The following is a 15,569-nucleotide window of genomic DNA, read 5'->3' as shown; positions in this document are numbered from 1 at the left end:
AGTATCTTGGGTTGACAATAGTGAACTAGGGTTGACATGAAGATATTAATGGTTGCCTTGAAATCTATAACCAAAATAAACAGCATAAGCAAAAATGCATTATTGTTGACAGTCTCTAAGAATATCTTATCTTTTTCGTAATAATCAATACAACTAGCAGTTGTGAGCTCGAGCCGAGTTGATACTTGGACATCCCCTTGAATTTAATTCATAAAAAAAAGCTTTCAGTTACTTGAATCCTGTGCACATCTCAATATTTGCTGCTCTTCACATCCCAGCATTTAATACACACATTCACACATATTACACAACGCTCCATGCTCCTCTGCTACAAAAAAACATTTCCCCAGAGCCTTTGATTTTCTATGTAGGTTAGACCACCATCACCCCCTGCCTCATTCAACATGCTCCTCAATATTTCATGATATCATCTTCATTATCTCTCTCTCTATTGCCTCAGTATCAGCTCACACCTATCCGCCGCCAACTCCATGTCATGCACATAAAGATATTTTGCCATTACAGCATGCTATATTATTCATTAGCCTAGCATGTGGCTGTTGGAAAATGGCAGCAGTTGTGCCTGGGAAAGCCGGAGGTGCTATTGGTGCTAATTGCTTTGGATAGATAATGAGAGTCAATGTAAGGAGAGCCATCCTTTGGGGGAAGGGGGCTTATCTAAGTGCGTGTTCGCACACACACACACATACACAAGAGCAAATGGGAATATTTTGATGAAGCCATATGAGCTGACTCCAGATCTGTTACAAACATGTATGCAGAAAGAGCATACATTAGCCAAACATCTGCACAAACAACACACTGTAGCGAAGAAGGTCTGAGCTGGTGAACGTTACAATACAATTAGGACACCATGACATACTTTTTATCTTAGAAAGAGTATAATACAATGTTGTAATGACATACGGTCTAATGGGCAAATAATGAGCCACTCTGCCTCCATCAAAAGCCCCTAATCCTCTGAGCCCCCACATGTGTGTACAGCTTTTATGGGCTAGAATGCTACCAGAGGACCGGCCTCATTCAAACGGCCGAGAGGCTGAAATCAGTCTGAAAGTGGTCTCAGCCTGAAGCTCACTCTGTGGAGCAATACAACGAGTGCCAGTGTGTATGTGTGTAGCTGTATGCACACTGTGGCTCACAGCTTGCAGTTGCAAAGGAAAGGGCTGTTTGATGTCAAGGTAAAGAGGATAAAATATTCCCAAAAAAGTGCAGACACACTTAGACTGATATTAGCTTCTTTTTTTTTCAGTGGACATTTTTCTAAAGTGGCTAAAACTGTTTTTGATCCACAGCAATTCATTTTCATCTCATAGCAACCACTAAAGATGGACATTGGGACTCTATTCCATCGACTCACGTTGGGGGCGAGGCCCTAGACTAGTGGTTATTAGAGGAACTGCAGGTTTTGATGCGCCTGTGTTAGCTTCATAGAAGTTGGAGCTCTGTTGGGAAGGTTTTTAATGTCTGTGTGGATAGTCATGATGGAAGATGTAGGTCACCTAAGAAAGCTGAGGAACTAAAACTTGATGTCCTCAAAATCACTTAATGTCCAACTTTAATAGTCCAGATCAACACATCTCCATTTCCGTATCACAACATTAGCCACTTTGCACTGGTTTTCAGAAAGAAACACTCAGGTCAGGCAGCAGGGAAATGCTCATTAACCCTGATCTCTCTTTGGCCAACACAGAGATGAATGAGAGCATCCCTCAAGATATCAGCTTCCCACTACAACCAGTCTGATGCAAAGACAGTGACTTAATAAAGGATCTGTCTGTTGTGGGAAATGATGTTGAGTGGTTCTGGCTTGAGCACAGACGCTGTATGGGTTTGACTACAGAGGCAGCTGCACCACCCACCTCCTGATATAAGTACTGTAGACTGGGGGGTGGGGAGCTGTCGTTTAAGGAGGAGGGTATAAAAATGCCGCCAAGCTTTAAGTCAAGCCAAGTTTTCTCTGATGGAAACAGATTCGTTTTGAACCAAAATATTCAACACTTATCTGAAAGATAATCTTATACATTAGAGTTGAGAAAATTCCTAATCAAATAAATGAACATTTCTCCATGATTTTTTGGCCACATTTCTTTTTTTCATCTGATTAACATGTAAGATAAGGTTTTTTTTCCATACTTCTTGATATTATCAATCCAAATCCTGTTTTCTCTGGTACTCATCAGCATGTTCACTCCATTCCAGGCTTTATAACCCACTTAAGGTTCATTAGTTTGGGATTGACACTGAAAGTGGCAGATCCTTCGCACAAATGCAGTGATAGAGGCTGGACCTGAGCCGGGCCTTTGTCTCCTTGTTCCAGACGCTCTTGTCCATTAGTTTTAACCACTTGCAGTCATGTTGTGATTATATTAGTTCATCTTGCTGAGTTCTTCACCCACCCACCTATGAGCCTATTTTTGCTTATTGAATTAGCTTCACTTCGCCCACCAGTCTTTGTGTGCGTCTCAATACAGGGGCTCCATCCTTCAGAGGCTGCATGTGAAGGCCAGTCTTGTCATACCAACGCGTCCATGCTGTCCTATTTCAAAGGTTTCTTTAAATGCAACAAATGAATATGTCCTTTGTTTCCCAGGCAACGGAGGATGTATGCTATGTGAAGTAGCTAACATATAGGACAGATTGTTTCCTTCATAAAGACCTTGATACTTGATGAGCAATGAGCTTTAGACTTCCTTGTCCTTGACTGTATTCAGGTCTCAAGTCTTTTAAAGAGAATAATAACATTAAATAAACTTTAAATTATCTGTTTACTCAAATAACATGCGTCAGTGGAAAATAGTAGTTCAGTATCTGCGGCTGCACTCAGCCCCGATAACCTCCAGCAGGAGGACAGGGACATCTTTTTTGCCTTAGAAGCAAAGCTGAGGGCATAAAAGGGCAGCGATAACTCGATGCTGTAAAGGTTAATTGTTGTGTGGGCCCTGCAATGTTCAAGGCAACGACAATATCAAGGTTTAAACCAAATGAAAGCCATACCATAAAAGTGGGGAACATCCCCTCCCATCAGCTCAAGGGCTGTTTTAAGAGCGCGGTGAGAACAAACAGACCTGGCTCTTCTTTTAAATGATTAATAGGCTGATTAATCAGCCAGTATTAGCTGACTGCTGATACAAACTGCATCTAAAGGTGACTATCTCAGTCAATAAGTAACACAAAAATGAGAGTGACAGTGTAGATACAAAATGTTTGTTCTATGTTCATGTTTAAGGGAAAATATTTCATAACACTCAACATTTAAAAAAAACTATAGTTGTAGCAGTAGGTTCGTTACCGTTAATTGTCAGTGCAAGCTATTTTTTATTCGCATATCGTGGTGAATGTGCAGGTCACAACTTGTCCACCAGAGCGTTTTGGAGTTGTTGGATTGTGTATTTGATGAGTTTGATGAGGGAAACCAAGAAATCCCATTAGCCTCCGTAGCGTAGCTCTGAGCAGCTCGTGGCCCTGCTCCGCCGTTCTAAAAATAGCTTGCACTGCCAATTAAAGGTAGCAAACTTACTCCTAAAACTATAGGGATTATGGCAATGGGCTAATTTGCCAAAATGTTTAACTTTCCCTTTAAGGTTGAACTTGAGCAATGTCTAATAGCTCAGTCATATCATACAGTCTAGGCCAAATATTTCAAGTATAAGCAATACTGTTATTAGAAAAATGTCAGATTTTTTCCCCCCCGGGGATTAGCCCTGAAACTCTGTCACACATGGAAACATTATAATATTCAATATAGTTGAATATCAGTGCACATAATGAAAGTTATGATTTCCAGTGGTACATTGAACACACCATGAGCCAATGGTGACTTCCAAGTGATTAAAATATACCTTATCATTTTTGGAGAAATGAAATGGAACCATTACAGTAATGTTGTTCAATCATTCAGACCAGGTTACAGTACTTGTCCCTGCAGCTGTGACTGCTGACTGCACTGAGGATTCATTCATGAAGCTGTCGAGTCTTAACAAACTACAGATTTGGCACCAACGTTCACTTGGACTCAAAGATGAGCCGATTAGATTTTAGAGGTCAAAGGTCAAAGGTCAAGTTGAGCTCACAAAACAAGTTGGCTTCACAACCTCACAAATTCATACACTAGTTGTTACACCATTGAACCTCAGTGTCCTTGGGGGGAAAAAATGAAGTGATGACGTATTGACATTTCGATCCACTAGGTCAAAGATCACAACACTTCAGGCCGATATTCAACTCTGTCGCTCAGGAAGGAAACACTCTGATTTACCAACTGGCAATGTGTGTGTGGTACTGAGCCTGAGAATAAACTTGTGTGTAAGCCAGTGCTACAGCGAAACTCGCTGATGGGTTTTAATGGAGCTCTGTGGCTCAGAGGCAAGAGATACATCAGGCTGTGATACACACACACACACACACACACTATGCTTGTTAGTAGGAGACATTCAAATGTATCATATATCTTTTATTTGACCGTAACTTCACTTTTAATAAAAGGAGGAGAGGAAAAGTCAGAGCATAATTAAGAATCCCAGCTCCTCCTGATTAAATCATGTTTACTATGTTAATTAGAGGCAGAATAAGCACAAAACAGACAGCTGTGCAAATTAGGCCCTCGTCTTGTAACGCGATTACATAAACAGGAAAGACACGGTGTCTTCTCAGATCCAGTTTACGATCATCTCCACACCAACAACATAAACACAGTCTCCATTAGTTTGATAAATACTTCATTGTGCGTCAACACTGAGGACAACTGCTGAGGTGGATCTGTCCAAGCCCCAAAATAAATCATAAAAATATTAAACGTCTGCTAGCGAAGGCAGTTTGAAGATCATCGCAACCCCTCTGCAATAAAAAACCATCAGTTGTCAGGTAAAGGTGAATTTCTCATAACTTCTGAAAAATCAATACAGTTCATTACTTGTGCAGCAGGAGCACGGGGAGGAGCGGAGCAACCAACCAAAAAAACTTCTGCAATCGCATGAAGAACGGTGAGAGAGCTTGCTTCGGTTTTTAAATCATTAGCTGTTCATCAGTGTGATGGATGTCAAACTTTTTGTTTTATTATCTTGTCAAGATTAGTCACTAATTATACTCCGAGTCAGACTGCCACCCGGGAGCTTCATTTATACGCAAGTGCGTCAGCTTCCTGTCCGACAGTAATTCCAGTGAAATGCTTTAAGAGTCACAGGGAAGAGGATACATGATGTCAGGCTATAATTACCGCAGAGCTTTTTCAATAAGTGATGCTGTCTTGTTAAAGAGACACAAGCAGGTTTTATTTACCTTATCCCTCCCAATTACTCATTGTCTATAACTCCCTCTTGTCTTTACTGCAATACTTTACCTGATACAGTACCCTCTCCACACAGACATGCACACACATGCATAGAGAGAGACATAGAGTGGGAGTGAGAGAGAGAGAGAGAGAGACAGCAGTTAGATTGACAGCCCTCCGTCCACCCAGGGACTCAGCAGATGGGCTCTAATTGCGTTCAAAGGCAGCATCAGTCGGCAGATGAGGCTAAATTAGTGGGTTTGGGAATTAGACAAACACAGCAACTGTTTTCCAGCCCACTCCAAACACCTGCATCATCCAGCTCCATCTATCATTCCCACACAGGCGTTCACACAAATTCATTCATTTACACCATCTGCCTGCGTGCGTTTTATAGCTGGTTGCTGCGTTGTGTGGTGTAGGACATCCATACGCTGAGGTATTGATGTGTCCGCTCTTTATTCCGACTGACCGACTAATTGTGTTGTTAGCCAGGATTACCTGAGTAATACTCTGCCTACAGTTACTAAATACTCCCACATATCACCTCATTATTCAAGCTCCCTGACCAGAGAGTGAGGATCCACAATGCCTTACTGTGCAATTTTTTTTTTCACATGTTGGCACAGGAAAGGTCAAAGACATCAGCCTAGAGAAGAAGAGCAGGGACTCTGATGAATCACAGGGAGTGGGCCACACCTCGTGTCCTTCAGTCAACCTCAGGGGACAAGTAGTACTAGTAGGCAAAATAAGTGGTTGTTCCTTTACCTACAATATGTCCCCAGTCCTGGCTTCACTCCCACACACTTCTCATGCTTTTATTTTGGGATAGAAACGTGAGCATGATCGGAGGAGTGTGATGCTGAGCAGGAGCAGTGTGCAGGATCTTCTTTCCTCCAGGCTCCAGAGAACCACAGTGTGTTTGTGGTTGCATTGCATTGTGGTTAACTGATGGATTTCTCTGTGTGTACAAACATGTGCGTATGAGTGCATCATATGCTGTGTATGCTCCTCTCACTACACAAATTACTAGCACAGAAATGTACATATTGAGTAAGTAATGACTAAATAATCAATTAAGGAATTAAATTACTGGTAATGTGAGAATGTGATTAAACTTGATTGGAAAGCAGAAAATGACTCTGTTGCAGTTTCATATGAGAGATTTAACTAGATCAGTGTGCAATTTATTGTCATTGTTCTGTTCAAAATACAAAGAAATTAGAAGTGGCCCCCCTAGCTGGTGCATTAATTAAAAACAATTAAAGGAGGTAACTCCATACAAATTAAAAAAAAAAAAATCCAAAAATATATTAGTTAAAACAACATGAGTAATTATTGCAAACATGCACAGTAATGAATACATTTGCACTGGTGCTGTTTTTCATTTAGGATGATTATGTTTATTAAAGGGATAGTTGGCAAATTGGCCCATTGTCATAATCCCTATAGTTTTAGGAGTAGGTTCGTTACCTTTAATTGTCGGTGCAAGCTATTGCACAACTCCGTCTCATAACGTTCTGTTACTATCTCATAGCGTGGTGAATGTGCAGGTCACAACTTGTCCACAAGAGCGTTTTGGAGTTGTTGGATTGTGTATTTGATGAGTTTGATGAGGGAAACCAAGAAATTCCATTAGCCTCTGTAGCGTAGCTCTGAGCAGCTCGCAGCTCTGCTCCGCCGTTCTAAAAATAGCTTGCACTGACAATTAAAGGTAACGAACCTACTCCTAAAACTAGTGGGATTATGGCAATGGGCCAATTTGCCAAAATGTTTGACTATCCCTTTAAGAGTGTAAATAGGAAGGCATCAGAAGAGTGTAGTGCTCTGAGTTTTGAGGTCAGCGGGTCAAATCTCTCCACCAGGAGACTGGAGAGCAGAAGTTTGTACATTCATGTGCACAAATTAAGTTAAACGACTGATTTGCATACACAAATCATTACCTTAATCATTCACACAAACACAATGTTGTTAAAGAGCTGCGGCTAATTTGTGAGCACAAATGAAGTGTTTCAAAAACATGATTCAAATAAATCAGCGCACAAACACAAGAGCACAAATTATGATAATTTCTGCACAAATGAAACTCAGGATCATAATTAAACTGTTTGGATGAAACAGATTTACAAACAGCACAGCTCCTGACACCTGCTGCAGGAGCTCGTGTCTCTGCTTTACCGGTCTGCGTCAGCTTCCATCAATACCTATTTGAGCTGATTGTGTTTAAGTCTGCAAGAAAACAAATAACCGTGCGCTCATTGACCGCCGATCGACCTCCTCGGGCCCCAGACTCAGTTTGACCCCAATAACAATTAAGGCTAAAGCACAAAATCCCCTGTCAGAAGCTCAGAGCTGACAGCAGACTACCACGCTTGCAGGTGATTTATGCATTCATGGAGACAATCAAATCTCTCCCTGCAGCAACGCCCTGATTCTCCTCCCAGTGTTAAGTGTAATCATCAAATTCCTCCACCCTGCGATTCAGAAGAGCACATGCCTGGAGGGAGAAATGCAGGCAGCAGCAGAGTACATGACCGGCCAGCACAATGTAACACAACACACTTCCTGCATCCAGACTCTGTCAAAATATTACAATCTGTACAATCTTGTTACAGCATTTACATAGACAAGTATCTGCTGCTGTTATCCCTCAGTGCAGAGTGTACTATATGCGATGTTGTTGTTTATTTGGGTTTTTTTTTTTTACATCTGCATCCACTTTTTTTCCCAGCTGCAGCTACTTCTGATTTATCACTTTTCTCTCTGAGCCATGATAATGATGGAAAGTCAGGGACGGAATAAGCTCCTTTGTTTCCATTCACAGTGGATCCATCAAGCTGCAGGAGTCAGAGTCAAGTCTGGTGCCCTGCTACTGACCCTTAGAGGCCACAACGTTCATTACACCACACAACATCACTGGCACACACTCAGAAAAGTAGTTTTCCTGTATTTATTTCCATGTTCTTATATTAATTTATTGCTAAATGCTGAATTTGTATTAAGTTCTTTCTAGTTTATTTTATAATGTAATGTGAAAACTGATTTCCTGATTCTAAATTCATTTTAATGCACTGCTCACTTATTGTTGTCTAAACTGTTTGGGTCTGAGAAAACAAAAAACTCCAGATCAGCCAGACGTGGATACTTCAGTATTTGACCTCATGGAAAGAGACAGGGACCTCAGATCATCTATATCTAACATGGCCATCATTAGGACACTGACAGCCTCAGACAGGACTGGCAGGCTCTGTCTTCTCCTGAGATGAACACAGTGCATGCTTGATCATACTTTCAAAATAAAAGACCTTGGTAGAAATGTAGGACAGCAAAAAAAACAAACAAAAAAAACTCAATATCTGCGCAGTGGACAGGAAGTTTTTCAAAAAATACTCAATGTACTGACACTGGAAAATTATCTTCAGTACAGTACTCAGGTAGCAGAGACCCAGCCACAGACACACTGATGTATTTTTGTTGTTGACATTTACATCCTGCCGGTGTATCAAAAATTAAACTGTGACTGTAAAGCTTTACTTACTCAGCCGTTCTGCTGCTAATCTACACCTCCGTTCCTCTGCAGCAGCTTTGTGCTCAGAAACGTGGGCGCTGCCTCTACCTTCCTGACCTTTGCTATTGTTTCCATATTTCTGCAGCTTCCAGCTCTGCAGCATGAACATATAGGCTACATTAGATTGATTAAGCTGCAGTGCATGGGGGTGGGGGGGGGGGTCTGACTCCACATCATGAAGGTTGTTCTGGAATAAGTTTTAGTTTACGACCCTGCATTAACACTTTAACTTATTGTGCAGCTGCAGTTGGAACGGGGCGCCTGAACGCAGCCTCACAGCTCCATCTGAAAACTCCAGCTCAGACTCTATCTTGCAGGTTATGCTGTTTTTATTTTCTGCATAAACTTTTCATGAACACATGCCACAGAGAGTTTTGCAGCCATCACCACGGCGCTCTGATTATTCTGACCGCAGCAGCAAACTGTTTGAACACAGACAACATGCTCCGATAAGGGAAATCAGAAATGGTCACAGAGTGTTTGTCGCAGTGAGCCGTCAACGCTGGCAGACACACGATCAGATCACACACGTTTTCTGCGACCAGCAAATACGATGCTTATCTCAAAAGGCGACGTCTGTTGCGTGTGTGTTCCTGTCAAAGTGTGTAAAAACAGGTCAGCTGAAATGAGGAAGACGCTGCCACTGAGGCGGATCTTATTTTAGAGGATCTAAATGTGTAACTCAACTCTCATTGCTTTTGCAACAGAAGTAGAGCTGGTGATATGACCCAAAATTAAATTTCTGATTTTTCACAGAGATTTTTTTTTTTTACCTGTTAAAAACAAACTAAGTCTCCTCACTTTAATTAGCACATGATGCCTTTAGACAAGTTAAAGGGATAGTTGAACATTTTGGCAAATTGGCCCATTGCCATGATCCCTATAGTCATAGCAGTAGGTTCGTTACCTTTAATTGTCGGTGCAAGCTATTTTCAGAACGGCGGAGCAGAGCCGCAAGCTGCTCAGAGCTACACTACGGAGGCTGATGGGATTTCTTGGTTTCCCTCATCAAACTCATCAAATACACAATCCAACAACTCCAAAACACTCTGGTGGACAAGTTGTGACCTGCACATTCACCACACTATGAGATAATAACAGAACGTTACAAGACAGAGTTGTTTTTGAGGTAAATTCATGCAAAACCACTGATGCGCGTTCCCATCGGGGACAGCTTTCAGTCTCTGCATTTGCCTCGAAAACAACTCTGTCTTGTAACGTTCTGTTATTATCTCATGGCATGGTGAATGTGCAGGTCACAACTTGTCCACAAGAGCGTTGTGGAGTTGTTGGATTGTGTATTTGATGAGTTTGATGAGGGAAACCAAGAAATCCCATGAGCCTCCGTAGCGTATAGCTCTGACCAGCTTGCGGCTCTGCTCCGACGTTCTAAAAATAGCTTGCACCAACAAATTATGGGAATGGGCCAATTTTCCAAAATGTTGAACTATCCCTTTAAAGTGACATTTGATTTTGATTTCTAAAATCGTCTTACACTATAGGTACAAAATGAATGAATAAAATCAATCATTGCCCAGCTTTATTCTGTATTATTAATGGTGACCATTAACAAGCTCCACATGGGGAAAACCTGGACATGGTTGGTGCTGGGCTGCTGCCAGAACCTCAATTTCCCTGAGGGAACCCTCCCCAAGGGATTAATAAAGTACCGTACTATCTATCTATCTATCTATCTATCTATCTATCTATCTATCTATCTATCTATCTATCTATCTATCTATCTATCTATCTATCTATCTATCTATCTATCTATCTATCTATGATGACAAGTGTGCAACTGGAACAAGACGCACACGAGAACACTTAATCTCATGGTGTGTAGCTACAACAGCAGGTCCAAAGAGAGAGGTCAAATGCAAAATTATGGGCTATGAACCCTGAACTGGGAGAAGAGGCTGCAGCCGATTTCAGGCACAGTGTCTGAGATCTCTGTCTGAAGAGTGCAGAGGTCCTCACTGATCATCGCTTCCTGAAAGCTTAATCATTTTAACGGTCGAGCTGCAGTCAAACCCCCGTCTGAGAGCGTCTTCACCACATCACCACAGGGGACAGAGAGAAATACACAGCATTCAGACGCCACAATTCACAATCAGCTGTATTCAGACAGGGAGAGCAGAGCACAACTGTGGTTGATGGCGCTGATGGGCGTGATCGCCTCCGCTGAAACATGATGCTCGGTGAATTTACATCCTCATTCAAACTGATTCTTTGGGTTCATTTAGTTTATTCTACCTGGTCAAAAGTAAAAGTAACTGCAGGATCACTTTAGGAGAGGTAGCAGCCACAGTTCCATGTCAGAGTTTTAAACTCACATTTTTACACAACATTTCTCTGACTCGTCTGACACCTGTTCAGTACAGGTGTATTCTCCATTACAAACATGATTTGACTATGCACAGATACATGTTTGAGGTCATCCTCTACCTCACTGTGCAATACACCACAAGCATACCAGCTCATCTCCATTGTCCATCAAGGACAGACATTTATAAATCTGTCTATTTGCTCAGACTCTGCAGTATATTCACTGTATGTACTCTGCTGTAATCACTCAGGGACCATGCAGATTCTGACCTTTCTTCAGCGTCAGAGAGAGCGCTGAATACTCAATTGATTTTATAATAACTTCTTTTTTTACATCGCAATCAGAAAAACTGAGGAGCAGAAATTAAGAACTATCTCAAGAAGTGAATGATAACAGGTGAAGGGAGTAAAGAGGTACAGTCAACCTCCAGTCCAAGACCTCTACATCATTCAGATATAACTTAAAGGGATACTTCACCCAAAATCGATAATTCATCTACTCACCGTCATGCCAAGGAAGGGTTTGGAGAACTTTTGGAGTCATCAAAACGCTTTTGGAGTTCAAGGGGGGAGGGTATGGCAGGCATTTTCATATAATGGCGGCGAATAGAGCTCACTTTTGAATCGTCCAAAACACACACTTTGAAACATCCAAATACCTTCATACTGCTCGTCTGTACTGACCCAAGTCTCCTGAAGCTGCGACATGAAAAAGCTGTTCGGAAAAAAAATATTTGATCTCTGTTTTTAGCCTTGTTGTAGTAGTAGCTCCCAGTGGCTCTGTTGATGTTTGTGCGCATGCACGAGATTTGCTACGGGATGTTCTTCCGTGTTTACATCATACATCCAATGGTTTACAATGACGAACGAACATCTCGCAGGAACTCCAAAAGTGTTTTGATAACTCCGTAAGTTCTCCAAACCCTTCCTTGGCATGACGGTGAGAAAATTGGTGAATTAACGATTTTGGATGAAGTATCCCTTTAGTTATCCCATTCCCAATCAAAGCACAGACAAGACAAAACTGCCTATTGCTGTCACCAAAGCAAAACTATGTCTGAAGTGTAGCCACGAGTCAGCAGAGACCAGAACATGAGACCAAACACTGAAACACAGATCGACTCTTCATCAACACTCACCGACACTGATGACGTTGGCAGACAGGAAGTGGCTGCAGGGAAGGCTGGCAGTGCTCACGAAAGAGTCGCCGTCGGTCGTCACGGTAGTCCTCGACTTCAGAGACGGGTTGGGCGAGTCAGTGACCATGGCCATTCTGGCTGCCACGGACTCCATGACAGCTGATGGATGATGGACAGGTGTGAAGTGGCAGCAGTTTACAAGTTGTAGTTGTTGACCTCACTCCTCTGAGAGTCAGTCCCTCAGTGCCTTTAGAAACTGTGATCCAGTCCAAATAGTGGGGGAAAAAAATAGTGACTACAGGTGGAGCTCAAGAAACGTCGTATCTCATTTTGAAATATATTCCGTCAGGTCGGAGGTAGTAAAGCTGAGGTGAAGAGGCAGATGCAGTGGGAGGTTCCTATAAATGAAGTTCAGTGGAGGTGAAAAGCAGCAGGCATTATGGCCCGGAGGCAGTCCGGAGTTCAGTGAACGGCCACTATCCAACGCTGTCAAACTGTCACAACAATCCCAGAAGCTCCTGTCCGGTCCCACGTCCAGGAAAGACGCTGAACAAGATCCTCAAATGTCACGTTTGTGTTGAGAAACCTGATTTCTGGTCTTTTATGAGCACTGACGTCTGTCAGAGGCCATCACCCAAAAAAACAAATCTGGTCCTCCAGGTGTGAACCATAATCACAGGCTCAAGCTGCTACAGTCACCTGCAGTGGGGGAGACAGACAGACAGAGGTGGGGCACAAGAGAAACAGGTTTGACATGATGTAAGTAGACATTAGAATTTTCCTTTAAGGATAAAGTATCTATCTATCTATCTATCTATCTATCTATCTATCTATCTATCTATCTATCTATCTATCTATCTATCTATCTATCTATCTATCTGTCAGCTGTGTTGGCTGATGGGGGGTCAGGGGTCACTCCCAGTCCCCTCAGGCTCTCTAAAAGACTCAGTCTGACCTGACGACCCTCAAACATTCCTACGCTCTGCTTCTGTCTTCGTTGCCCCTGTCAAATAAAGATGTAGAAAATCCAGCAAAGTTCATTTTGACCTCAGATTCAACTAGTGCTGCTGTATCTCAACGTCACAGCACAAGTCACACACATGAAACCATTAAGATGAGAAAAATGAAAATCTGGAGGCAGCAGGAAAAGAACGAAGAAAAACTGAAGTTGTACTGAAACTAATTACTGAAAATATTTTTAAAAAGGAGATCATCCAAAGCTTTTGAACACATTTAAACACCTGAATCTCCTCGAGTTTGAGGAAAAAACATCAAGGTGAATACAATGTATACAGTGCAGTGCAGTGACAGTTGCTGGCATGTCAGACCACACCTCAGACTCACTTCACCTCTCCTTCCTAAACTCCTTTTGTTTACCTACCTTGCCGCCTTCCGCCACACATCCCCTCACAGAAACCCACCAGCGTCAAGACCGGTTATTAAGCAGCGACACAGCTCGGCTCAGCTCGAAAAGACTGCTTTAAAAATCAGCTTTTTAAAGTTGAAAGCTTTTATGTTGTGTACGTGATCCACCGCCCTGCTGAGGACTGAACAATGCGAGTGTGTGTAATGTGTAGTGGGGGCGTCAGTCGCGGTTAGCTAGAAGTGGTGGGCCGGACGGAGGACGTGTTGAGAACTGTCTTTTGAAAGGTTGGCGGTCAGATTGCCTGAGCAGCAGGTCTGAACACGTCCCCACTGGCATCAAACACACACCATACACACTCCACCTGGACACAAGCGAAGGTGTGTGTGTGTTTAGTGCTGTGGCTTCAGTTGGAATGTGACAAGGTAATTCCTTCACTGACTGAATAATTTCATCCATTCAGTTTACACACACAGTGATTTTGAAATAATGTTAAATCCAGATCAGACTGAAGACTGAATCATTTCTGAAACATTTTTGTTTCCGTTTGAAAAAAAAAAAAATTATGATGAATTGCATGACACCCGTCAACAAGCCAAGACCGTGTATCCTAACATGATATTTCATAAATCCTTTGTCTTAAGTGTTGTTAAAGTGACTCATCGATGACACAGAGCTGCCATCAATCAGAGCTGTGGACACATCAGGATGTTCAGTGCACTCATTTGCTCATTCACTGCTCCTAAGTGGCCTAAAGAGTTAACTGAAGCCGGTTTAATTGGGATTAAATGATTATAATATTCAGGTTTTCCGCATTATTACCTATGCTCTGTCTTCATATTAACGTGAATGAGTGATTTGATCCATGATGACACAATGTGAGTTTGTGGATAACTGAATGAACATGTTTCTGAAAGTGAGTCATTCGGGAAGTGCTTCGGCAACAAACAGAAACACAAAAAAAGATAGCAGGCACAAGACTGTGTCCATGAAAGCCTCACGGTGGAAATGTCAGATAAGCATCTTGTCTGTCCACCTATCTTTGACTTGTCCTGACATGTGGTGACTTTTCCTGCACAAGCCACATTCAGTCTGTTTGTCCAGGACTGAGATCAGGGCGCCATACGTCATCGAGTGAGCAGCCTTCACTGAATTTTCCTGCTGCATTGTTGAGAGCATGAGCACAATGGTTGACAAGATCCAAGGTTCAGCAGGTCAGGAGCGTGTCTAAACAGATCACCATCCACCAGAAGGCAACTCTGTCGAGTCTATTTCTGTGAGTTCTTCGAATCATGGGATCGATCTGCTGCTGTTGCTGTCATGAGATGTCAGCACCTGAGTCCCTGTTTATCTCTCAGAGCTCTCTAAGACTGTCTTTATTAAAAATGACCTCACTTAACTTTCCACATTACAAAACTGCCTAACAGCTAGCACTGGACATCAGCTTAACCATAATATAACAGAAGTCCTCATCATAGGCTCTGAGAGAATTCTTCAGCTAACATTAAAAGTGAGCCTCAAAAACCTTTAAGTGACAAATAAATAAAGTGGTCCAGGCTTGTTCCCTGTCATTGAGTAACATTAGAAAAGTCATATCTACATCATCTTTTCAAGACCTGGAAATAATCTTTAATCCTATTCCTTTTACCTCCTCTCATCATGAGCTGCTCCTCTGCGTCTCAGCTCCAGTTGGTCCGATACACAAAGAGTTGAATGAAATTTTAAAATTCATAGTAACTGCCTTTGAAAACTAGACCTAAGGTTCGATGTTGATAAAATAATCAATACATAAAAATATAAACATGGTGGGTCCAGGTGGGCGGGGCTCAGGGCATGGTTGAGGGGACTGACTGCTTTGTTGTGACATCACAAAGTCACAGAAAT

At 42.1% G+C, this 15,569-nt stretch overlaps 1 protein-coding gene across 1 annotated transcript in view; it reads right to left on the bottom strand.

Moving 5' to 3' along the window:
* The window catches only part of plch2a (phospholipase C, eta 2a), a 193,463-nt gene extending 180,441 nt beyond the window's left edge, over nucleotides 1–13,022 (bottom strand). The window contains exon 1 of the mRNA XM_085780983.1: nucleotides 12,323–13,022. Within this exon, the coding sequence (XP_085637109.1) occupies nucleotides 12,323–12,476 (154 nt within the window). The 5' untranslated portion in view covers nucleotides 12,477–13,022. The remainder of the gene's footprint in view (nucleotides 1–12,322) is intronic.
* Nucleotides 13,023–15,569: the final 2,547 nt, after the last annotated feature.

The sequence above is a fragment of the Trachurus japonicus genome, chromosome 7 (genome assembly GCF_045865225.1).
Source record: "Trachurus japonicus isolate A0001 chromosome 7, Traja_1.0".
Lineage (NCBI taxonomy): Eukaryota > Metazoa > Chordata > Actinopteri > Carangiformes > Carangidae > Trachurus > Trachurus japonicus.
Note: the sequence above shows the minus strand (reverse complement) of the source record. Positions and strands in the feature narration are given on the sequence as shown.